Source organism: Carassius gibelio, chromosome B2 (assembly GCF_023724105.1).
Source record: "Carassius gibelio isolate Cgi1373 ecotype wild population from Czech Republic chromosome B2, carGib1.2-hapl.c, whole genome shotgun sequence".
Classification (NCBI taxonomy): domain Eukaryota; kingdom Metazoa; phylum Chordata; class Actinopteri; order Cypriniformes; family Cyprinidae; genus Carassius; species Carassius gibelio.
In genome coordinates, this window is record NC_068397.1 from 3927876 (window position 1) to 3953700 (window position 25825).

General features: G+C 37.2%; 2 protein-coding genes across 9 annotated transcripts in view; one reads left to right on the forward strand and one right to left on the reverse strand.

Annotated features, from left to right (window-relative positions):
- LOC127950968 (parafibromin) overlaps positions 1-25825 on the forward strand; it is a 150304-nt gene that overhangs the window by 2827 nt on the left and 121652 nt on the right. For all 4 annotated transcript variants that reach the window (XM_052548449.1, XM_052548448.1, XM_052548447.1 and 1 more), the window contains exons 4-10: positions 52-114; positions 281-333; positions 407-495; positions 3029-3242; positions 4702-4800; positions 6343-6421; positions 6811-6875. In XM_052548449.1, the coding sequence (XP_052404409.1) occupies positions 52-114; positions 281-333; positions 407-495; positions 3029-3242; positions 4702-4800; positions 6343-6421; positions 6811-6875 (662 nt within the window). The remainder of the gene's footprint in view (positions 1-51; positions 115-280; positions 334-406; positions 496-3028; positions 3243-4701; positions 4801-6342; positions 6422-6810; positions 6876-25825) is intronic.
- LOC127950970 (beta-1,3-galactosyltransferase 2) overlaps positions 17491-25825 on the reverse strand; it is a 115843-nt gene continuing 107508 nt past the window's right edge. For 2 of the 5 annotated variants that reach the window (XM_052548455.1, XM_052548454.1), the window contains exon 2: positions 17491-20261. In XM_052548455.1, coding sequence (XP_052404415.1) covers positions 19018-20261 — 1244 coding nt within the window. In that variant the 3' untranslated portion in view covers positions 17491-19017. Of the gene's footprint in view, positions 20262-22478; positions 22878-25825 lie in introns of those variants that run through there. The other 3 variants (XM_052548456.1, XM_052548461.1, XM_052548457.1) reach the window with 3 other exon arrangements.

Genomic DNA, 25825 nt, shown 5'->3' on the forward strand with positions numbered 1-25825 from the left:
TCTAAAACATCATGATCATTAACCCATTTGTCATTTAATCAAACTTTACAGCATCATCAACGAGTATCGACAGAAGTGCGCCCATTGAGATCGGTTTACAAAGGCCAACGCAAGGTGTGTGAGCTTTATTTTGTTTTGAGTGTGTTCTTATGGTTAAAATAAACCTAAAAGGCCATAATAAGATCTTTATTTTTAGAGCATGGCATTTTTTCAGTATTTAAAGGAGTCAAAAGTGCCTCTAAAGGCCATTAACTGGCATTACACTGCATTGTTTTAACAGTTAAAAGGGCAGCAGATGAAGTGTCTTCAGAGGCTAAAAAGCCTCGGGTTGAGGTAAGAGACATAATAATAAAAAAAATGCTGACATGCTTGGACACTTGTCGTGATTTATGCCTGTGGTTCTCAGGATGAAGAGCGTGTGCGTCTGGATAAGGAGCGTCTGGCCGCTCGTCTCGAGGCTCATAAAGAAAGCATCGTGCAGACGGATCAGATCAGGTATGATCTCACTGATCGAACATTATATCACTGGGTAGCATCGTATGAAAAGTTCATAGAAGATGCAAGTAGTTCTTTATGACTGGGAAATATTTAGAAGAATGTTGGGAACAAAACGGTTTCATTCTCAATTGACTTCTATTGTATGGAACAAATAAAGAGAGCCAATGGGGACTAGGGATGTGCAACAGTGATCGAGTACTCGAGTACTCGACCGCAACAGCGATGATCGATCATGTAAACGATGATCGAAATTATTATTATTATTATTTTTTGATTGGTTATGGCAGCACGTTGGGGGGCGCCCTGATCTCTGATTGGTTAGCTTCCCACTTGATGCCTCAAAAGACGTAAGAAGACAGATAATCATGGCCTCAAAGTCACATAGTGATGGCTGGTTTCCCTTTGAGAAGAACGATGAAAATACAGTTCAGGGTAAGCTGTGCAGCGCCAAGCTTTCACACAAATCTACAACAAATACAATGCGCTATCATCTAAAATGTGTACATAAAATATCTGGCGATAACAGAGCGGCAACTCAGACGAGCATTGAATCACCTGCCGTTAGACCTAAATGCAAGGCAGGCAGAACCGAGAAGACGACAAAGCTATTCGCTCATTTCGCTGAAATGGTGGTGAAAGATTTGCTGCCCATTAGTTTCAGGGACAGAGAAGGTTTACTTGTCCAGTGGTGCCTGGCTGTTCCTGCAACATCTGTTCCAGCGGAGCGAATTTATTCCTCTAAATGTGGACAGGTTGCGTACCCGGCTCTCATATGAGCACGTAGACCGACTTATCTTTTTGAATAGACATTTGAATGTTTCACCGGTCGTGGTAAATATAATATCCATTTTTTTTTTAATAATATTATTATTTCAGTTTTGAGCTTTAGCCATAGTTAAAATATCTAGACTATTTGGCCTCTGTTTTATACCTTATAATAGTTGTTTGGTTAAACTTGGTTAACTTTTTTCTTAACTTTTAAAAACTATGTTTCACAGCTGGATCAAAATATGCTGCTAAAGTTATACTGGAAGACAATGTTTTGTTAAAAAAATGCAGTTGAAAAAAAAGTATCTTTGTGGGTTAATTTTTAAATCACAGACAAATAATGAAATGGTCTTTATAAAATAAAAATGCACTGGATATGTTTGTAGCCTAATTACATTAAACATTCGTAGAGATGATGAAATCAAAATTATTTGTTTGTAATAGTTTTTATCTATATTTTAAATCTTATTCAATTATTTAGCAATAATCAGTGATTTCCATGCTGTTAAATAATATTTTGGTTGATCAGAATGTGCAAATTGAATACAAAATATTAATTAAATATTAATACATAAAAAAATAACGATAGTGACACTAATGTGAATTTATTGTACTTTTCGTGTTTGTAAAGGGCAATCCGAGTTATACTTTCGGTCAAGTTCACATCTGCATCGGTGAATTTTTTTCAGATAAAAGTTGCAAGAGTTATTCTACATCTGATTAATTAACATGAACAATTATGCTGAAATTCGTTTCATGCTCACATAAGCAATGCCCGATAATGATATTGCTCTTAAATGTTTTATTTTTCTATTATTATTGTTATTATTGATGTTATAATAATGCAGCCAAGCTTTTTTTTTCGTCATATTTGTGGGTATAATTCAATTCATATGGCTTCGAAAACGCGCAGGTGGTTAATGGAAAATAAAACTCAACTTAAAAATAAAACTTAATTACACCTATTACACTTAATAACGTAGATGAAAATATAGCACAAATCTGCCATACATTTATAATGAGAACTTTATAGGAATCTATAGTAAAATCTGTCCTTGCCCATCTTTCCGCGCTATCATGAAAACGCATCAAAGGGAGCTCGCGCTCGCGCTCTCTCTCTCTCTCTCTCTCTCTCTCTCTCGGTCTAACGCATAACTTATCATCCTTTTGTGCTGATACAAGTTGTAATGTTACGTCTGATGTGTATCTCAGTTATCTGATTTATCATAGGATGTGTCATAGAATTAGCTTCCGTTTATTGGTACACTCTTCACCTCAGGCAGATATCTTGCTCCTTTATTAATAACATTGCTTGATCATAATCTAACCTGTCCTTATCATGTGTTCATGTTTTCATAGACAGATTTTCATGTCAGATTTTTATTTAAATTTTTTCATTTTCATAACAATCTTCAGATTTCTTCATTATATACATTATGGCCACGCCCCGCCCCCCGCATTAAGCCACACCCCCGATTAATCGATTAATCGTTTTTGAAACCTATCGATGATCGAAATGAAAAATTTCCCAAAATGCCCATCCCTAATGGGGACTAGAACTGTCCGGTTATCCACATTCCTCAAAAGACCATCTTTTGTGTTTGTAATGTTTGTGTGTAGCTACTGTTGTATTATTCCAGTAAAGCTGTGAATATAATCAATATTGAAGGAATTCTGCATTGTGCCCAACACACAGCTTGTCTTGTCTTAACGGTTTAGTTCTCCTAGATGTGACTTTAGCTGATTGTTCTTCTGATCGTAGGTCTCTGTCGGAAGCCATGTCGGTGGAGAAGATCGCTGCTATCAAGGCTAAGATCATGGCTAAGAAGCGCTCCACCATCAAGACTGACCTGGACGATGACATCACCCAGAAACAGAGGAGCTTTGTGGACGCTGAAGTGGACGTGACCCGAGACATTGTGAGCCGAGAGCGAGTGTGGCGGACGAGGACCACCATATTACAGAGCACCGGCAAGGTGAGAGGAAACATGGGGTTTATACGTTAACATTTAAAAACAATAAATCTAAATCGCATAATGAACGTTAAACTTAGCTACCAATGTCTCTTCAACAATTTACTCTGCTGCCATGATAATGTCGTGGAAATGTATTTCAATGAATAAGTCAACATCTAATCAAATTGTATATCCAGTTAAAGTGAATTGTTTTAATTTTGCAAACTGTTCTTGGCAACAACAATGCAAAACAATTATTTTAATTTGTTGGACAAAGATGAGTTGGGCCATTGTTTTTACATTTGTTTACGTTACAAACTATTTACTGCCTAAATAAAATCATTTAAACGAATTATTATTATTTAATATCATAAGAAGAAGAGTAGTTGCAACAATTGTGAAATCCAGATGTACATCATTTTTATTAGGCTATTAAAAACAGTTTATTGCCTAATTAAAATGATGTTCACCTAGATTTCACACTTGTTGTAGCTAGTGTTTTGGTGGTTATGGAATAAAAAACAGTTTGTCATGCTAGTCACTTGCTAATCATGCTAGCGACATTCTAGTCACTTAATCATGCTAGTAACATGCTTATCATGCTAGGAACATGCTAGTAACCTGTTCATTATGCTACTGAAATGCTAGAAACATGCTAGCGACATGCTAGTCACTTTTTAATCATTCTAGTAAAATGCTAGTAACATGCTAATCATGCTAGAAATATGGTAGTGATATGCTTGTAAGTTGCCATCAAAGTTAAAACTTTTTAAACTTTTCAGACTTTTTCAAACTCTCTGGTCAGGCAACAACTCCTTAAGACTTTCAGGCTTGGCTTTCTCTAGCCAACCTAAAGTTTGTCTTAACGAATTTTTTTGGTCTAGTTTACTCCGCTGCCATAATAATGTCTTCAATGAATGTCAACATTTAATCAAATTGTATATCCAGTTAAAGTGAATTGTTTTAATTTTGCAAACTGTTCTTGAATTATTTTAATTTGTTGGACAAAGATGAGTTGGGCCATTGGTTTCCTTTTTTTTATTAATATGCATTTACATTTGTTTATTTTACAAACTATTTACTGCCTATATTAAATAATTTAAACAAATTATTATTTCATATCATAAGAAGAGTAGTTGCAACAATATTGAAATCCAGATGTACATCATTTTAATTAGGCGATAAAAATATTTTATTGCCTAATTAAAATGATGTACACTTAGATTTCACACTTGTTGTAGCTAGTGTTTCGGTGGTTATGAAAAAAAAACAGTTGGCCAGCAGGTGGTGGTGTATTCTACGGTTTGATTTTGATCGGTTGGTTAAAAACTTGGTTGAAAGTCATGTTTGTGATGTTTTTTCTTTCTTCCTTGCAATACTTTCTTTTAAAATGAATTGTGCAGAAAGAAAGAAAGGAAAATGTTGGCTACATTTAAATATGAACTCCTGTCCTGAACATGATGATCTTTTGATGTTGTAGAATTTCTCCAAAAATATATTTGCCATCCTACAATCCGTGAAGGCTCGGGAGGAAGGTCGAGCCCCTGAACAGAGACAGACCCAGAACCAAACTCAGGTGGTGAGTACACAACAGAGCCGCTTTATTACTGTGTCAGTCTTACTGCTATCTGTTTCCTTGTCAGCTGGATATGAAAATTAGTTGTTTTTTTGTTACATCTCTCAATACTTAACACTTGGTCAAAACTCTTCAAACAGCTCCCCTAACCAAGTTTCATCTTTGCACAGCAGTTAATTTTACATTTTAAAATTTGCCATAAACCAACAAAACGCTTAGCAGTTTACAATGGTTTCTTTTGAAAAATTTCATTTCCAAACAAGAATGACGTATTCTACTTATCAGAATTCACTGCAGTGTATGTGACGTTGTCCATATTTACATTATGGTCTAAAATTATTCCTAATTTTAATAGATAGAGTCGTTTTGTATACAGTCTGGTTCCTGCTACTTTCACTTGGGAGCAAAAATCTGTCTTTAAACTTGCAAGAAAAAGAAACTTTTTTTTTTATTTATTATAATTTTCTTTTGGTCATATCACCCACCCTTAGTTTAACAGTTTAGAAAAGAGTATATAAACATGCAAATTTGCCTGTGGGTACATAAAGTTAGTCTGTGTCTGTGTCTGACAGAAGAGTTCATGTTATTTGAAAGCTGTAGTCATTGAATGCAATGATAAATGATTCCTAGTCTAACCCTCATAGACTGCTGTTGTGCTGTCTGCGTGAAGAGATTTTAAAGTGAAAAATTGAGCTTGTAATTGTTAAAGAAAAAAAAAACTAATGACAGAAGAATGTGAGCTGGATGAAGGCAACGTGTAAAATCTATACGTTAGAATAAGAAACTTATTACAAGACTGCTGTCACTTTAAGAGCTGCCCGGATCCTATATAGTGTTACACACGTTTTCTTTCTCTGTTTGCTTTCACTTAAGGTCTGTGTAAAGGCAATTCGAAGAATTGTTTCTAAACCTATTATAAATGTTAGAAATGTATTGCTGAAATTACGTTACGAAGACTGTTAATTATGTAATACTGAATTGTGGAGTTAGAGCATTATACAGTTTTCACTTTAATTTTTCAGGATTTTTGGGCGTGTGTTCGACTTGAAGCGGCACTGCACAGATAGATCAGTGTGTGACATCAAATTAGAGTGAGAGCTGTAGAGAGCAGACGGCTTTCGAATCGCTCTGTGATGTCATAGGCCGATGGGTCTGCGCGATGCTGTTTCAAGTAAAACACCTAACAGCTAGCGCGATTAGCATCAATGGTTCGCCCGCTCAATCACTAGTTACTGTCATTACCGTTAGTTACTACAGCCTACAGTTCACTTGCTAGCAATGCCTTTTTCACGTTCATTCATATTTGGCTGGGTGGTTAATAAAATTTTTTGGTGGTGCAAGAAATTCTAGCATAGCAATGTCACATGAGCGTCAAAAATTAATTTCCTCTTTCAGTTCATTATTACTATAAATAATACTTTTATTGTGATTGATATATTAAGTTAAAATAAAAAATTAAACAAACAAATATGTAAATGTTTTATTTCTTAACATGGGAGCTAACATAGACTTTTTTTTTATGCACTCCAATTTTTTATCCCTTAGGATCCAGCAATAAGAAATAAACAGCCCGTCCCAGCGGCCTACAACAGATACGATCAGGAGCGATTCAAAGGAAAAGAAGGTAAGTTTGATTTCATCAGCTTTAGTTTTGACATTTGATGCAGCAAATATGATGAATAATTGGTAATGCAGAAAATAACCTGTGCAGACAATAAAGAAAGTTCCTCTTTAGTTGTAGATGTAAAAGTAGCACTTTTAGAAAGACGTAACGTAATACGTAATGTAATGTTTCAGAATAAACTCAATTCAGGAAATTCTAATTTTGTTGCAACCAGCATGTCATTGTTGGTGAATCTGCGAAGAGATCATTAAGTGCATCAGCTATTTATTATGATGATGAAGTCCCCCAAAATGGAATTGAGGATTATTTTTAAAATGTTGTTTTAAAGAACTCTTAATGATTTGGAAACTTAGCTCTATTGTTTTTGTTTGTTTGTTTTTCCCTTCTAGAAACGGAGGGTTTCAAAATTGACACTATGGGAACGTATCACGGCATGACGCTGAAGTCGGTGACGGTGAGTTCATATTGCGTCCTGTATGTTTTTGATACATCTGTGCCAGAGAACGGTCAGCAGTGAGGCTGTCCATTTGTGGAGCAAACAAACTGGTTTACTCTTAGGATTTATTAATTCCAGTTCATTGATGATCCTACACTTTTTTTTTTCCAAACACGTTTGCATAGATTTGCTAATCTGTGCTATGCCTGTTTCTTTAATTGTATGTAAGTTTTGGGTTTTCTGGCTATATATGAAAATAAATTGGTACTGTTAGACTATGCATGCTGTATATGGCATGTTGCCAACTTGACTGTTTTGTCTCACAGTTAAAATTGCTACTTGGTCCTAGAGTACTCGGAGAGTTTCACGGTTGAGTAACTTGTAATTGTCATCATTGATCTGATTTCTCTCAAAGCAAAATTTTTATCACAGTTTAATCAATACTCTTGTTAAACATCCAGGGCTCCAAACTGCGACCAAAATGGTCACATTTGTGACCATAAATATTAAAATGCAAGTGAAGTTTTTGCTGAGGTCGCCACTGGCGACTAGGCCTAAGTATTTACATGTTATCTCTTAAAAAATTGCATGTAATGCCTTTTTTCCTGATTGTTTTGCATTCACATATTTTGTTATGTTCGCGCATTGAGTGAATGCGCATCAAAGTTTTAGTGGGAAAAAGAGTTTTAAACAGTCCTCATCTGCCGCGTAGCAGCCCTGACACACACCTGATAAACGCGCGAGAGAGAGAAATGATGGAGACTTGAAGAGAAAGTGCAGAAAAACAGCGTCTATTTCGTTCATAACTTGAACAAACTACAACGGGTAAAGCTGTCATCTGTGTGGATATTGACAATATCGTTAACAGTTCTCGTTTATAATCATAAGGCTTCTTTTTAACAAGATCTTAGTCCATGCTGTGTTCTCTTAATGCATGAAGTTCATTATTTGAAGTGCACTTGCAATCCAGTAATCGCATAAAAAGCTTTGTGCTTTGTTACTTTTTAATTTACAAAGTATCAGTTTTAAAATTATTCCAAATTCAAAACAAAATTCAAACAATAAATACAGTTTTGGTGCTCTTTAAGGGGCCGTTCACATATCGCGCCTAAAAACGCGTGGAAAACGCTAGGCGTTTCTCCTTTACAAAGCGCTCGGGCAGAAGTGCTCCTGAGGCGTCTGCCTTTGCTAAGCCACCATGACGTACTCTCTCCAAGAAGACGCGGAAATTTTCAGCAAAGGATAAATGGATTTGTAGCACTTAAAATCACTTGCAGTAGCTCTGTTACTAAATTTATATAAAAATGGCTATCCATATACAGCTATGACCAGCTGTTCCTTCATCTTGGCTGAGCTTTCAACTTTGGTACCAAGCTGATTGGTTGGTTCTTGTCACATGACCTGCGGTGCGCTTGCGGGATTCTGAAAAGTTGAGATGTTTTTAACTCGATGCGGTGCGGGCGCGCCTGGATAAAACGAGCGCATCGCTTCCTTTATGAGCACGCACGCATACCGCGCAAAAGACGCGACATGTGAACGGCCCCATGCGGCATGCGCGATCGCGAGTAGTGCCTCAGTTCAAGCAGCACGTGAACCTATCATACCATGCTCTTTACTACTAGAGTACATAATGAACATGAATTAACATCAAAAGGTAGGCTATTTTATAAGAGATTATACAGACAACACTTTTAAACTGCGGAAAACGTGTAAAGCTTGTAAACATTGCAACGTTATATTAACCTCAGTAACCTTTTGGTATCCATCATCAGTCAGCTAGAGAAATAACTATAAAGAGGAGCATTTTGCTATATTTATGAGCTATTGAATTTTAATATTTTTACTTATATTTACATTTATCCATTTAGCAGACGCTTTTATCCAAAGCGACTTACAGATGAAGACAGTGGAAGCAATCAAAAACAACAAAAAGAGCAATGATATATAAGTGCTATAACAAGTCTCAGTTAGGTTAACACAGTACACGTAGCATGGGATTTTAAGTAATATAATAAATAAAAAGAAAAACAGATAGAATAAAAAAAATAAAAGAATAGAGCAAGCTAGTTAGAGGTCTTTACACATACACACACACTTACATATACAAATGCATAATAAATGAAAAGAAAATAGAATACAAAAAGATTAGAAAGATAGTTAGATTTTTTTAAAGAATAGAATTAGAATAGTGAGTGTTAAAGTTAGAGGGTCAAATAAAGATGGAAGAGATGTGTTTTAAGCCGATTCTTGAAGATGGCTAAGGACTCAGCTGCTTGGATTGAGTTGTGGAGTTCATTCCACCAGAAGGGAACATTTAATTTAAAAGTCCGTACAAGTGACTTTGTGCTTCTTTGGGATGGCACAATCAAGTGATGTTCACTTGCAGAATGCAAGCTTCTAGAGGGCACATAAGTCTGAAGTAATGAATTTAGGTAAATGGGTGCAGAGCCAGTGGTAGTTTTGTAGGCAAACATCAATGCCTTGAATTTTATGCGAGCAGTTATTGGAAGCCAGTGTAAATTAATAAACAGAGGTGTGACGTGTATTCTTTTTGGCTCATTAAAAATTAATCTTGCTGCCGCGTTCTGAATTAATTGTAAAGGTTTGATTGAATTGGCTGGAAGACCTGCCAAGAGGGCATTGCAATAGTCCAGCCTGGACAGAACAAGAGCTTGAACAAGGAGTTGTGCAGCATGTTCTGAAAGAAAGGGCTTGATCTTCTTGATGTTGAATAAAGCAAATCTGAAGGATCGGACCGTTTTAGCAATGTGGTCTGAGAAAGTCAGCTGATCATCAATCATAACTCCAAGGCTTCTAGCTGTTTTTGGAGGAGTTATGGTTGATTTGCCTAACTTGATGGTGAAATTGTGATGGAACGATGGGTTTGCTGGAATCACAAGCAGTTCTGTCTTGGCAAGGTTGAGTTGAAGGTGATGGTCCATCATCCAGGAAGAAATGTCAGTTAGACTAGCTGAGATGCGAATAGCTACCGTTGGATCATCAGGATGGAATGAGAGGTAGAGTTGAGTGTCATCAGCATAGCAGTGGTATAAAAAGCCATGTTTCTGAATGACAGAACCTAATGATGCCATGTAGACAGAGAAGAGAAGTGGTCCAAGAACTGAGCCCTGAGGCACCCCAGTAGTTAGATGCTGAGACTTGGACACCTCACCTCTCCAAGATACTTTGAAGGACCTATCTGATAGGTAAGACTCAAACCATTGAAGTGTTGTTCCTGAGATGCCTTTCGCCAGTAGCGTTGATAGGAGGATCTCGTGGTTAACCGTGTCAAAGCAGCGGACAGATCAAGCAGGATAAGGTTCATTTTGTCAGAATTCATTGTCCATTAAACATATCCTTCTAGATTGTATTACATCTGCCCCTGTGAGAAACCTTTTTTATTCCGTTGATACTTTTGGAAAAAATTTTAATCAAGTGAATCCGAACATGGTCCTAAGATTTCTAGAGGAAATAAATGTTAAACATCTTTTATAGTCTTCCTTTGATTGATTGTACTTTATTCTCGCCATGAATATAGCCAGCTGGTATGGCGTTTAAAAGAAAAGAAAGAAAGAAAGAAAGAAGCAGGATAAGTACTGAAGATTTGGATTCTGATCTTGCCAGTCTTAGAGCTTCAACAACTGAGAGCAAGGCCGTCTCAGTTGAATGTCCACTTCTGAAGCCAGATTGGTTGCTGTCAAGGAGATTGTTGTGTGTGAGAAATGTAGAGACTTGTTTGAACACAGCTCGTTCAAGTGTTTTTGCAATAAAAGGAAGAAGGGAAACTGGTCTGTAGTTCTCTAAAAGAGATGGGTTGAGGTTGGGTTTCTTAAGTAGTGGAGTTATACGTGCCTGTCTAAATGATGAGGGAAAACACCAGTGTGGAGGGAAGTGTTGATGATGTAAGTGAGTGCAGGTACAACTTCAGGAGAAATGGCTTGAGCTTGACTGATTGTGGTGTGGAAAATTGTGCACTAATGTGTTTAATTTTATTAATGAAAAACGTTGCAAAGTCGTCAGCTACTAGAGATGAAGCAGGAGGAGGAGGAGGTGGAGGACGACAAAGTTAACTTAACTTATTGTCTACAAGATTCAACTCCTCCTATAAAATTTAATTTCACTGATTAAGAAAAACAGACTGAAAGTGTGAAAGACATGCACTCTTAAAAATAAAGGAGCTTAAAAGGTTCTTCACAGAACAATTTTGTTTCCTCAAAGAACCATTCAGTCAAAGGCTCTTTGAAGAACAATCTCTTTCTGATGTTTTCATAATCTGTTATTGTCTTCAAATGTTAAAGGTTCTTTATGAAACCATTTAGACAGGAAAAAAAGGTTCTTCTATGGTATCATGATTTTTTTTTATGGTATCAAATTTATTTTTAGGAGAGTATGACAACATTTACAGGATGCATTGAGGAGGACCCCAAACTATACTCAGGGGCCAAGTGATGCTTATGGTCTATTATATTGGGACAGATTTTGTGTAATAAACAATGCATGATTGTATATTTCAAGTTGAAAAAGACATTTAGCTCCCACTTTAAGTGAACCTTCATTCCCAGGTCATCTACAAGATGGATTAAAATGCTGATAAAGTCAAGAAAAGATGAGACATAAACACATCAGTATGATTTAAAAAGTTAAAATATAAAATAATTTAAATAAAACCCATAAAACATGTTTATTCTGTGGCACCTAAAAAAATCATTTGGCACCTAAGTTTTTTTCTTATAGGAGCCAATGGCTCCCAAGTCAATTTTTTTTTGTTTGGAGCCCTGACATCAATAAATGACAAATATTGTTTGGCCTTAAAGTGCATATTCCAGGTTAGAGACCCTTGTGAGTCGATGTGTAGAAAAATAACGAAGGAACTAGATTATATTTATACTTAAAAATACACCATTAGGGCTTCTGGAGTCGTTTTTGTGAGAGAATTGTACTCCCGCATCTGAAAACTGTAAGTGATGTAACCAGAGGGGGAGCAGTCCATAAGAAAACAATGGATGGCAGTTCGGATGCTGAGGAGATACATACGACCACAGATACAATTATGAGCCTGCTATGCGGCCAAGAGAGCAGGGACAGGCCAGGATTTGACCGAACAATGATCAGACGAGACAAATTGAGTTGTATGAGGAGAAGAAGGTAGGTGTCTTGGTGAGAGACCAGTGTTATCCTACAGATATACACAAGTTAGCTAACGATATGTAATCGGGCAAAAGCAAAGCTGGTATTGGTCGTCTATGAGTATTGATACTTACCAGTAACAGAAACTAATAAGTGTTGACCAGGCGTGTCACACTCGTTAATATCCTGACACAAACATTACGTGATCTAGCAGGTTCTCATAACAGCAGGAGACTGTTTCTCCTGCTTTATTGACACAAGTATTTCATTACTTGTGTCAAATGTGAAGCCATGGTCACAGCTGAGGAAAGTCAGTGCTGCAGGAAGTGAGATGCAAACAGGGTCTCATTTGAGTTTGTGACGCCAACACTTACTGTGCAGCGTCTGACTCTGCACCCAGGCTTTGAGGCTTGCTGTCTGAACTAGGGCTGAACAATTTTGGAAAATCAAATTGCAATGCAAATTTTTTTTTTAAAGCTCTCTATGTTCTGTATTATTCAACGAAGACGAGCTAAAAATATTATTTCCTAGCACTGTTAATACTTAACTCAAAACACAACACTGCAACTGTTGTTAACGTGTTAAATGGTGAATGCTGTGCTAGATACACAACAACAGCCTCATCTTGTTGATCCTCTGGAGGGATCTGGAAAGGAGCAGGTGTAGTGGAAGACAGTGCTGCGTTCTTCTGGGGCCTGTGGTGACCTCAGTATTCCTCTCTCAGAGACTCCATGAGTCCTGATGCATGCTGGGAGAAGCAAGCACAAGTTCAGATCACATTCACTGATGACCATGCTTTTCCACTTGGCCGAACGGATCACGGATCAATGTTGATCCGTTGCACCACTACTATAGTGTAATTTGAAAACATTATAGTTGCGTTTTAAAATACAACAACGAGCACCACGAAACCATTTAAAGAGGCGGGTTCAGCGGTCTCCTCGACGAGAAACAGTCAACAAAGATGATCTCCAACGTATGGCACGCTCTCTTCATTTTTTAAATGATCATAATCACATCTATTCATTTTACAGTCCTGCTACTAGCATTTTATTCAGACTAAAACCCCTTTAATTCGGGTGAGAAAGCTTTTTTATTTCCAAGTGGCTTTTGCACATAATAATAATACTGCTGCAGACACATTTTACAGCATTAAGGTTATTTATTGATCGTTAATTTAAATGACGATCGATCATGGAAATTATCGAATATTGACATCCCTAAATACAAATGAGTTGGATGGAAAACTGGTTATTGTCTGCATCAAACCATGCTTCCAAACTAATGTCATTCACCGTTCTGGGCAGCTCCTGGACAGCTGTCTCTCCGAGCACGGTGCTGTCTGTGAGGGGGCGGAGTAACGGAGCCCTCAATCACGCTGCAGTGTTTATGAGAGCTGCCAACTTCTCCACCCCATTTACAGAGTGAAATTCTCTGACTACCTTTATCTCCCAGGACTGTTGTTGAATCTTCCAAAAGTTTTGGCTTGGGGTCCTTCACATGCGCAGCAGTACTTTCCACTGCAACAATAACACGGGGCTGCCCGCCGACGTGCCTGACTTTAAATCGGCGCTGCTAAACACGGATATCGGCCGATGCCGATATATAAAAAAATGACAAATATCGGCCGACCGATATATTGGTCGACCTCTAGTCAGAATTTAGTTGACCTATTAAAGTTGGTGAGAACCGACGCCCTAGGTTGGGCGTATAACATCCTCACCCAAGAGGCAAATGTATCACCCAAGTTAAATTCTCTAATCACAGCTAAAATATAGTCCCACTCAATTTGCTCAAATGCCTTTTGTGCATCCAAAGCAAGTATTGCAACGCTGGTTTTAGAATCAAATCTGGTATATAAGATATTCATTAATCGTCTGATATTAAAAAAAAGGAAAAAACGGCCAGGAATAAAAACCAGTTTGATCAAGATGAATGTGTTTTTGGATACAGTTATTTAATCTGTTAGCAAGAATCTTAGTAAAAAAAACTTAAGATCAGAATTCAAAAGAGCAATGGGACGATAGGATGATGGGTCTGTTTCTTCTTGACCTTTCTTTAGAATTAAGAATGATCTTTTTTAGATCATTAAAAATCTGTTTTAAAATGCACATTTTAAGTATTAAACAAGAAAGTGTTCCTCCTTCAATTTCAGAAATCTACACTTCAATTATATTTATAACCTCAATTTCAACTTTTTCAATTTGGTGCTTTATGCTGAACCAGTGAAACTTATTTTTTGGTCTTTGTTGAGTTTGAAATGATGTCACATTCATTAGTTCTTCAGTTTCATTGGAAGTATTTCCATTTTCACGTCTCTCTTTAACCATGTTGACCATTATGTATAAGAGTCTTCAACCTTTTGTGCATAAAGATCCATTTAAAATGGTCAACTACTGTGCTGATAATAATTCCTCCCCCCTATACTTAGTAACTAAACTCCCCTTCATTGTTTGTAGAGAGAGACACACAGACCAAGGTAATACACAACACATTCCCGTAACTTTAATCTGTCTCTCTCTCTCTCTCTCTCTCTCTCTCTCTCTCTCTCTCTCTCTCTCTCTCTCTCTCTCTCTCTCTCGGCCACATTAGTTTGCATCACAGGGTATAACTTGGGTAAACCCAGAGGTCGTGTAAATAAAAAAATGATGGAAACATTTTGAAGGCAGAGAGTAAACTATTGTAACTTGAAACTGTAATTCCCACTCCTGTGGGAATCTTATTTTTAGTTTGATGTGTTTTTGTTTACACTGCCCTAGCATATTTAGTCATTAGTGCCCTCCGCTGTCACTGCGGGGTGCAGTGTTGAACATGAAAAGTGACGTCTCTGTTCATCTCTTCTCTTCAAAATAATTGCATAAGCCAGGGGTGTCAAACTCAATTCCTGGATGTCCACAGCCATGCAGAGTTTAGCTCCAACCCTCATTAAAAATACCTGATCCAGCTATTCAAATCCTTCAGCCTTATTTGAAAACTACATGGTTTGTGCATTTAATTAGGGTTGGAGCTAAACTTTGCAGAGATGCGGCCCTCCAGGAGTTTGACACCCCTGGCATAAGCCCATTTGCTTGTCATGATGAGTTCATGATTAAAAATGAAAATGTGAAAAGAAAATCAATTTAATGTATTGTTATAATTAAAATATTAAAATTAAATTGACGAGTAGTAATGGATTATGTTGGAATTTTTGGAACCTTTGGGTAAACCCATCCTACTTTGATTTGATTGGCCACAGAACCGGCGCCAGTGCAGCACTGGTGAGTATGCGAAAGGGGGCAACGACATAGCACAAAAGAAAAAAACTAAACAAAGCATGTGGCCCATTTGTGTATTTGTCGGACTGTAAATAAACCCACTACAACTATTTGAATACAGGGTTCACACAGATAGCATTTTGGTTGCGAGACAGATCAGTGGAAAGGTTTTTTATTTTATTATATTTTTTTTTTAGAGACGTGTTTTTAGAAGCTGAATTATTTTGAACTACAGCACTGTGTTTTAGGGTGTATACACACCTGTCTTGTTTGGTTCAATTTAATTTAAAAACCGGAGACGAGAGTGCAGCATTCGTAGATGTTAAATAGCGCACTTACATTGAAATACAATGGAAAAGTATAGCAGTGGAATGAAAAAAACATTGAGTGAATGACCCTACTAAAAGAGCTAGGGATGCATTGTTCCTTTACTCCGTATCGGTATCGGCTCTGATCCCATACATTGTATCAGTAATCTGACATCCAGGAAATAAATATGTCTTGGGCAGCAGCTTTACCACCACAACCACCAGAAATACTTACCGTATTTTCATAGTTTGGCTGGTCCTGCAACTTATAGTCAGGTGTGACTTATTTATCAAAATTAATTTGACATGAACCGAGAGAAATGAACTAACAGAAAACATTACCGTCTACAGCCACGAGAGGGCGCTCTATGCTGCCAGAGATGCTTCTCAGTGCTCCTGTAGTCTACACTTAGCAGCATAGAGCGCCCTCTCACGGCTGTAGACGGTAATGTTTTCTCTTGGGTCTAAATAAATGCGACTTATAGTCCAGTGTGACTTGTAGACCAGTGTATATGTTTTTTTTCCTAGTCATAACGTATTTTTGGACTGATGTGACTTATGCTCAGGTGCGACTTATAGTCCGAAAAATACAGTAATTGTGTTTGCTTTACAATGGAACACAACCATTGCAACCCATTTAACTGATGCATCATTTTAAGTAAGAGCAACTTGAACAGCAACAGACAATAACAAAACAGTGAAGTAATCAATGCACTGCTATAACCTTGCCTTCTATTAAATGTTAAATGATTTAATCAAAGCTTACTCGGTAGTGCTGCATTATTAGTTGCACCACTTGCACAGGACGTTTGTGTGTCAGATGTAACAATTAAAATGCAACTTCGTGAAATGGACGGTCCTAAATTGTTGCTAATAGTAGCACCATATTAATGCTAGAAAGCCAGTACATAATAAACAATTATATTTCATTAAATTAATGCCAACCCACGCCCCGCTGTGGCGCCGGTCCTGATCGGCCATCTAAATTATTTTGACATTAAGTGCTGTTAGCCACTCCTATCAATAGACTACCACAGGTTAATCCTAACAGTTTAATAGTGTTTATAGCTCATAACAGGATGTGTGACTGAGGATTGATTACCTCAAAATGTACGTCAGTATGTAGTTTTCCCTATTGCTCACATGCCAGTTATTATCCCTCTTCGTGCCACAGGCTGTTGACCCCTGCTCTAAACAGTGTCCTATGGTGTGATGCTCCCCAGGTGAAAGAGTCCAACTCAAAGATAATTAAGGCTTTTTAACTAGTAAAAGTGCCATAGATTTCACATGGCAGAGTTTAAAGAACTACAATGTTTGCGGTAAGCCTTCCGCAGGGAGTGTAACAAATAAGGTTAGAGTATTATTGATTTTGTGAGACATACAGTTAGCCGTGTGTAGGTGTGTTCACATTAGGTCATAATTATGAGATTTCAACTCGTAGAACTTGTATTTAAAAAATATTTTGGCTTTATCTTCAGCCGTTGATAGTGAACAGCAAGCCTCCACCTCATGCTTTTACATTCACTATAATTTTTATGCTTGGCTAATGTTTCCAAAAAAAGCACAAAAAATAACCAAGTGTAGAGTAAAAATAATCGGACTAAAATCTAAATCTTCCTAAAAGTCCTGGAGATTTCATAACATTTAACTTGAATGTCGAATTAAAAAGTTTCTTGTTAATTTAAGTCACCTTTATTTATGTAGCACTTTAACAATATAAATTGTAAAAAAGCAACTGAACAGTAGAATAGTATTTAAATATTACTCCTGCAAATTCTACATCTCTGTCGGTGATGTAATTGTAAAACTAAAATATATTTTTGAGTTTGCGGTGTTAGATTTTTGGCTGCATTTGAAGTTATTTTTTGCTTAAGAAAATAAATATTACTGTCAAATTCATGTCAGATAATAAAAATGTTGTAATAAATACAGTAGTTCACCATGTATTTGTTCAAGTTTTATTTAGATATATGTCTGAAGCACACCATAAAATAATTCTAGCAATTTATACAGGGCTGGTAGTATATACAGATACACAAGTATCGGATCAGTACTCTGTATCGGCCGATATCCTGAGCCCATGTATCGGAATCGGTATCGGGAAGAGAAAAAGGGTATCGGAACATCTCTAGTAGTTAGAATACATTGCCAAATGTGTAATCAAATAGAATAGGTTACAAACTAACTTCTCTCGTGTAATTTGTAATCAGTAACAGTCTACATTTTGGAAGTAATCCACTGTCCAGCAATGAGTACTTGCATGTAATGTAAAATACTTGGGATTTTGAGAGTAAATGGTTTACTATGCATCTTTGCACAGTAAACTTCTGTTTGACTTCTGTTTAGCCATAAGATATTATTCATAGGGTTAGGTACCAAAACCCGGTGCCAATATGGCCATGTTTATCGATAGATTGTTAGAATATCTGTATCTGTGCAGTTCTTTGTTATAAATACAGTTTACAAAAGGTCACGAGGGAGCATTGGTTTCTCATCTACTGTAAAGTTTTTTCTCTGTTCACCACTCATCACACCACATCGGTTTCCTCCTGCGACAATCTAGCCCTTAACACATATGAAAGCATAGTTTATACTAATTTAAATATACTTCATACATACACTACTGTGCAAAAGTCTTAGGCACCTTAGTTTTTTCACCCCAAAGAATGGTGTTTGGCCAGTTATTTATATATTTTGCGGCATTGTGCCAGTAGAAAATATCAGTTTACATTTCCAAACATTCATTTTGCGGTTCAATTTTAATAATAATCAAGTGAGATTTTTGGAATGCACAAGCAGTCTGTAAACAGCTCGTGCTGCACACAGAGATCTGATCTCACCATCATCGAATCTGTCTGTGATCACATGAAGAAACGGATGAAACTGAGACAGACTAAATCCAGAAGAACTTTGGTCATATCTCCAAGACGTTTGAAGAAACCCGTCTTCAAAACTACCTGAAAAACAATGTGCAAGTGTACCTGGACAAAAGCTGTTTTAAATGCAAAGGTTGGTCACACCAAATATTGATTTGATTTAGTTAAAGGGTTAGTTCACCCAGAAAGCAAAATTATGTAATTAATAACTTACCCTCATGTTGTTTCAAACTTAAAAATTAATTGATTAATGAAGGCCGTTTATGACAGTATTTTTTGAAAGCATCCTTTTCTATGACATATTTACACAACCTAAAACTTCTCACAGTACTTTAGCTTTGAAGAAAGGTTTCTTCAAATGTCTTGAAGATGTTTCTTCTTAACTGAATATTTTATATCCATTCAAACAGGCAAGCTTGTGAAGATCATTAAGATACAGTAACTGAAAAAAAACAGATAATCAAAAAAGCCCGGGTAAGGTTGTCCAGAAACAAGAACTTTAATCTGTTGTATTTGGCAGAACGTGAAATGTCACAGGTCTTTTTAACTTGATGATAAAACCTCCAAAGTAGAACAAATTTGTTTATTTAACTTTCTACCCAGTCTGTTGGCAGGGATTGTGCTTGTTGCTCTGCAGGTGCTGCCAGTACTGGATGATCTCATTGGGGTGAAACCCATGAGAGGTGATCAGGTTGCTGTACCTACAGCTAGAGTAGGGCACTCGCCAGTGATTGAACAGATGTTCATTTGGTGGTGGCGTTGGCTCTATCTTTAGTTTAGCTAGACATATACCCACGTAAACATCTTCTAAGTGCAGTCTGGGTATGGTCAGAGATGTCACGTATATCCTTTGGGCCACGTCGCCTGAGAAGACGTACCCAGTCCCAGAGCAAAAGGTGGGGTATCGCTTACCAGGGTACACTTCTTCAGGCATGTACCATTTACTCTCTTTGTTTCGGTTTGGGGAGAAGTCTGACATGTGAAGTCCTGTGAAATACTTCTGCATTGGTTGCCCTTTGGTCTTTAGGAGTTTTTCTATGAGATATTCAGTGTTGACAAACATGTCACTGTCTGTCTTCATGACGTATTTGGCCTCTGGACAGTACTTTGTAATCCAGTACATCCCCATCAGCGTTTTCAGAGTAAGGTTATTGTAAGTATCCCTGTAATCTTGCTGAACGATATCATGATATCGATGACTTTCTTCCTCTATTGTGTGCTGCAGTTTGCTGCCATCTATTTGGGTGTCTTTATTAACACCTATGAAAAAAAGACGGATGAAACCCAAACCCCCAGCCACACTTTCATTGGCCCACGTTTTCCTGATGGCATCCCTGGCGTCCGTTTTCTTGGGCTCAACCTCAATCAAAAGCACTAAGAAAGGAGCTCGCTGCAGACATGCGTTTGGCTCGTTGAGGATGTACTCATAAGGCTCCTCTTTAAGTATCCTTGCCACTCTCATTTCTTCACTCGAACTGATGTTCGAAAGCAAGGAGCTTTCCAACCCCTGCTGCAAACTTTCATCCAAAACTGAGATGACATTTTCTTTTGAATTTAATGGTGAAGGGGACTCTTCAAGCTCCCGCAACTTGGTTGGATTCATCATGGTTAAGTTGGAGAAGGTTTTCATGGTTTGGAGTTCTTGAGCAGCAAACCTCTCCTTGGTGAAATGACAAGGCCATTGACCCTGAATAACGAGGCCTCCAGCAAACACGAGCACTATGAGGAAAAGGGCCACACTGCAGTATCTGTGCCTCCGCTTCCATCGCATGATCTCTTTGGGTTCGTTGGATTTGTCAGGCCTGCCAAAGTAAACAGCGAGTCCAGATATGTGGAAACCTGCAAATAAAAATGGGAACAGTTTTTTACTTATTGCTACTGAAGAAATATTTAAATTTGTATATAATGGATTTAATATTTTGTGCATATTTCCATTTGCATGATTGTACATGGATCTTGGTGTGCGACATTCTTTTTGGTCGCTGAAAGTATGGCTAGGTTGAATGATTGATCGCAAAAATTTAAAATACCTCATATGCCTAAGGGCAGGAGCTCTCTTTAGATTTTTGTAGACCACAAACAATGATGGTTATATTGTGTGACATTTTATAGTCATACTGAAGGCAACAATAAATAGATTTTTATTTCGAGTGGGTTTGCAGTGTGCTTTAGTCCTCAAATAACATTATCGTCCCATCTCATTTTGTTGAATGTAGTATAATATATATTTCCATCGCAAATTTAACTTATCATATCTGTGAAAACTCTTAATAACAAGTGTGTGTGTGTGTGTGTGTGTCATGGATCACTTCTATGGCACCTAAATTAATTTAATTGGGGCAATAATTATTTACTTTTTGTTTGTGCCATTTTGGAGCTTGAAATGCTCAGTCTTCATAGACTATTCAAATCAATTTTTGTAAGAAATTCTGAGAAATCAGGTTTTCTGTTTAAAAACATTTCGAAATGACAAAGTAAATTAATAACATAATTTTTATTTTGGGGGGAAATATTCCTTTGATCTTAATCAGTAATGCACAGTATAGAGAGGTTTTGTTCGGCAAGAAAACTATCCAGGAGCTTCTTGTTAATATCAGTAACTTTCCGTCTGCTAATCAACTCAAAAGCAGCTGCGCTTCTGTTTCAAACAGTCATTTATATTTTTATTCCCTTTAGCCTTCACCAAAGAACCAAATAAAACATACTTAAAGGTTTAAGTTGTTTTATTTTAATCTAACCTAAAACATGGACTGATTCAATAGTATTGTCTGGTAACACTTAACAGGTTCCATTTAACATTAGTTAACATGAGATAACAGTGACTGCATTTATTAATCTTAGTTCATGTTAATTTCAACTTTTAATAATACATTATAAAATCAAAAGTTGTGTCTGTTAATATTATTTAATGGATCTAACACAAACTAACAATAAATAATTCTATTTTTTATTAACCAACATTAACAAATAATATTAACTACTACAACAATTATTTAAATTGTTAACGTTAACCTGCTTTAACTAAAGTTAACTAATTGGAGCTTATCGTGAAGCGTTTCCTATTGTTCATCGTTCATTTGAACTTTAACACTAGTTTACTTTATACTTTTGTGTATTTTCTGTCTTTTAGTAAAAGATCTTTAATAAAGTTATTTAACCTGTTAGGAGGACACTTTATTTTATTTTATATAAATAAAAAAATTGTGTTTGTAAATATCTCCTTATATCCTCTTAAGCTAAAACGCATAATTTGAAAAATTTACTTCGTGCTCCAAAAATATTTTAATGTGCTCCTTGGGGAAAAAGGTAAGCGTCAAGCCCTAAGCAATCTAAAGAATGGTCATGCAGCAGGATAAGGCATTAATATGTGCTTAGTAAGTACTAATAAACAGCCAGTATTCTAATAATAAGGATGCCGATAAACAACTAAATGATCGTGAGAATCGGTCTCTAAACTAAATGTTAACATGATAATGTATTGCATTTTTTAATTCCATTTTTATAATTTTATTTATTGGTCATTTTATATTACAAGACACATTTGCTGTTTACAGCTAGTAGCAACATGTCTGAGTTGACCATCTGTGAATCACTCATCCTAAAATGAGAATTCAGTCATTTACTTGCCTTCATAATTGTCCAAACCTGTATGATTTTCTATTGTGGCACATGAAAGATACTTCAGAGAAACACCAGAGACTGCTCTCAAAATGTCAAAGTCCTCTTTCAATACCAGCTGTAAACATGGGCAAAGGTGGCCGTGTTATTTCTTTTCCCTTCTCTGCTGTATCTATATTCAGCCGTTGTGCTTCCACTAGCTAATTGTAAGTAAACCCCAAGAGACTGAAATGCATTTTCATGCAGAATCTTGAACGCATCCAAATCATCAAAAAAAGCACAAACAGGCTTTGAAACCTGGATTGCAGGAAATAATGAAACGCATCAGCACAGCTTCGGATAGAAATGTGCAGATGTTTGAAACCTGGATTGCAGGAAAGAATGAAACGCATCAGCACAGCTTCGGATAGAAATGTGCAGATGTTTGGTTTGACGTACCTTTCTCTTGGACTGAAAGAGATGCTTGCTGTTCATCAGTCCTGTTGCAAATAGATGCAGTGTGCTCTGCCATTGTACCTTTTTATAGCTCCTGTCATTCTAGTCTGTTCCTCCTCCTGTGGTTTGCCACTCCTTTGCTTCTCATCTCTTTGAGGTGCAGAATTTGCATTTCCTGTAGATTTTATTGAGGATTTTCTCCTTTGGTTTTGCCATTCATTCAGACATTTCCTCATTCCCAGTTTGAATTCCTGAGACCGTTACCAGCCTCTCTTTAATCAAATGCTGTCTGAGAGATGATGCGATGCAGCGCTAGACAAGGTGTTCCACACGTATTCCTCAAAGACTTTCATTCTGCTTGAATGTATAGTGATGCTGTGCAGCTTCCTCCTTTTGTGCCGTTTCGCTCTGCTGTTCTGATCATTAGGGGTAAAAAAAAAAAAAGCTGCAGGGGGAAGGGAGGTGAAAATGTGCGAGAGCACTGGTCTGCCAACATCCTGAAGCGTGCGCGCACACACACACGAACACACACCGCTCCATCCATGTGACCTGCTTGAGTGAGCGCCCTCCCTCCTGACAGTTAAAGACACCCAGTGTACATTACGCTGCTGACACACTTACTGCAAGACTTATGATCATCAAAAATTCCTGGTTCTGTTAATCAAGCTTATTTTGCAACACTTCCAATCTTGCAGGAATAGATGTACTTGAGGTTCATGCAGAATCTGCTGCCTTGCTTTCAAACATCTCTTGAATTCCATCTTATGAATGGGAAGTTAAAGCGGTCCTATAATGACATTTTTATATAAGTTAATATGATTCTTTAGGGTTTAAATGAAAAGTTGTAACAAGCAAATGCAGTGCAAAGTACACTATGGGTTACTGATCAACTGTAGTGTAATTTTTAATAACCACATAACCTACCATTCAGCATGAAATTCCAAATAATGAAGAGACAAAACTGTTTGGACTAGCATTTATTGACAGAAATACTGTTTTACTGAATTACACGAAGAATAAGTTATTTTAAAAAAATGCAGTAACAGCAAAATAAATGAAATGATGACATTAACATTAATTTTCACAACAAAAAAATGGTTGAGTTTTCGCAGCCATTACAGGTTTTTGGCATACAGAAGTTTCATCAGCTGGTGTTGGGGCATTCTGGGCTGGAGAATCAGGGTTGTGCTGCCCTCCTGTGTGGTGCTAACGCTCAGGGACAATATGTAGGGTTCAGACCTGTCCTTGATTTAAACCTAGACACATAGCTGTCTATCACTTCCTGTTTGTCTGGTTTGTCAAGGTTTGTCTGGGGCGTGTGGTGATCTTGAGAATATCTTCCATATAAAGGGTTGGGTCCACAATAAGTTCCAACAGGTTGTACAAGTATTCTTTACAAAAAAAAAGTAATGTTGTTCACTTGTGTTGTGGCTACATGGTTTTGTATATAAAATTGTCTATAAGGTGTCTCATAAAATTATACAAAATTAATGTTCAGCTTCAGATAATGTAGTTCTGTACACACCATGACTATTTTGCATTTAAATAGAAGTTGTTAAACTCACAGAAGGTTGGTTCTACTTACACTCACTTTTTTCTTGTATTTTTGTTAAAACCACCTTAAATAGTGGCTCTCCAGCTGCTGTCGTGGCTTGGGGACGCCCAGCATTCTCATTATAATGTAGGGCTGCCAGGTAGAGTATAGAGAAGAAATAATGGTTAAACATTACTTAGGTCACACTTGCGTGTTTGGAAATGTGTATACACTCCTTTCCCAATTATATTGAGTTACCTGCATAACATTCCCAGGAAAGAAAATATGATATTTTTTGGCGCAAAGCGCAGAATTACGCTGTGGATTGCCTCCAGTGATGAGGTGTGATGAAGAGGGCTTAGGTTTTCAACATCTTTCAGAATCCAATATATGTGTTTTTTTAATACTTCGATACCACTTCTGCAGTGGGTGCTTTGTATAATTGGCTGACTACTCCATTTTCTGAAGAAGTCACAGTGTGGGCAGCATTGTTCCACAGAGAGGAATGTGCCAAATACTAGGGGTGTAATGGTACGTGTATTCGTACCAGACCGTTTCAGTACAGGGCTTTCGGTACGGTGCACGTGTGTACCGAATGACCGAATGCAATATTTTGTATGCGGAACATAGGTACATTTTCGTGTTTCCAAACGAACATATTAAGTGGCGAAAGTCTCCGCGTTCCGTGCAAATCCCGCCCTGTAGCTGATTCTAAGGCCGGTGACACACTGGCTACTTGGCGTGAGCGTGGCGTTTCTGCTGCGTGTCAGTTGCGTGACTGCTGCCTCGCGTTTTCTGTGTCTTTACACACCAGAATCGTGCCTGACGTGGTGCTGGCGTGCTGCTGCTGCTACTGTAGGTGACATAGAGGGGGGCCGCCGACAGACCAGGATCTTGTCTTTATGACAACAATATCTATACTTCATGTTAAGCATAAATATAAAGCCTACTGATCAAGGTCATCGTCAACAGTATTGACGGCAAAATAGACTATGTTTGATCGTTGCAATATGCCAGTGTGTCACTGGCTTAAGGTTTTTTTAAAAGGCATTACGCGAGTGTGAACATCACTACAACTAGGAAAAAAAACTATTGTAATTCAAACTCCCATCGGCATTTAAACAGACCTTTGCTCTTAATTCCGATCGGGCCAACGCAATAACGAAATCGGAGCAGGTCTAAAAACTGAAACTGTTGATGCTGCACTTTACACTTTGGAAAAGTTATATATATTTTTTTAAATATGAGCAGGCCTACAAGCTGGGATTTGTAATGCTGCATTGTAATCATAGTTATTTATATTTTTCATTTTATTATATTGGTTTGAGACTGAGAGTATTTTATTTAGTGGAGAACTTTGCAGCAGTATTTTATTTCTTATTATTTTTTTATTTTATATATATTTTATTAAAAAGTATTAAAAGTGTAAACAAATTGTTAAAAAAAAGTTTATAGTAATAAACAACCTGCAGTTTAATGTTTGTATTTCTTTCCCTTACTGTACCGAAAATAAACCGAACCGTGACTTTAAAACCGAGGTACGTACCGAACCGTGATTTTTGCGTATCGTTACACCCCTACCAAATACTGTTATCTGTACATTGGTAACCCGTTGACACACAGGCCACTTCTCAAAGAGCAGGCAGTTACATAAACAATGTAAGTTGCTGTCTTGTGATCTGGCTTTGAAGACTCAAATCTATTAGAATAAGAAGTAGTTGCTTAGAAAATTTCCAAATTCCACATAACATAATAATAAAAACAGAGTCAGTTGGATCATATGTGGAATTAGTGTTGTCAAAAATACTTTGGTACC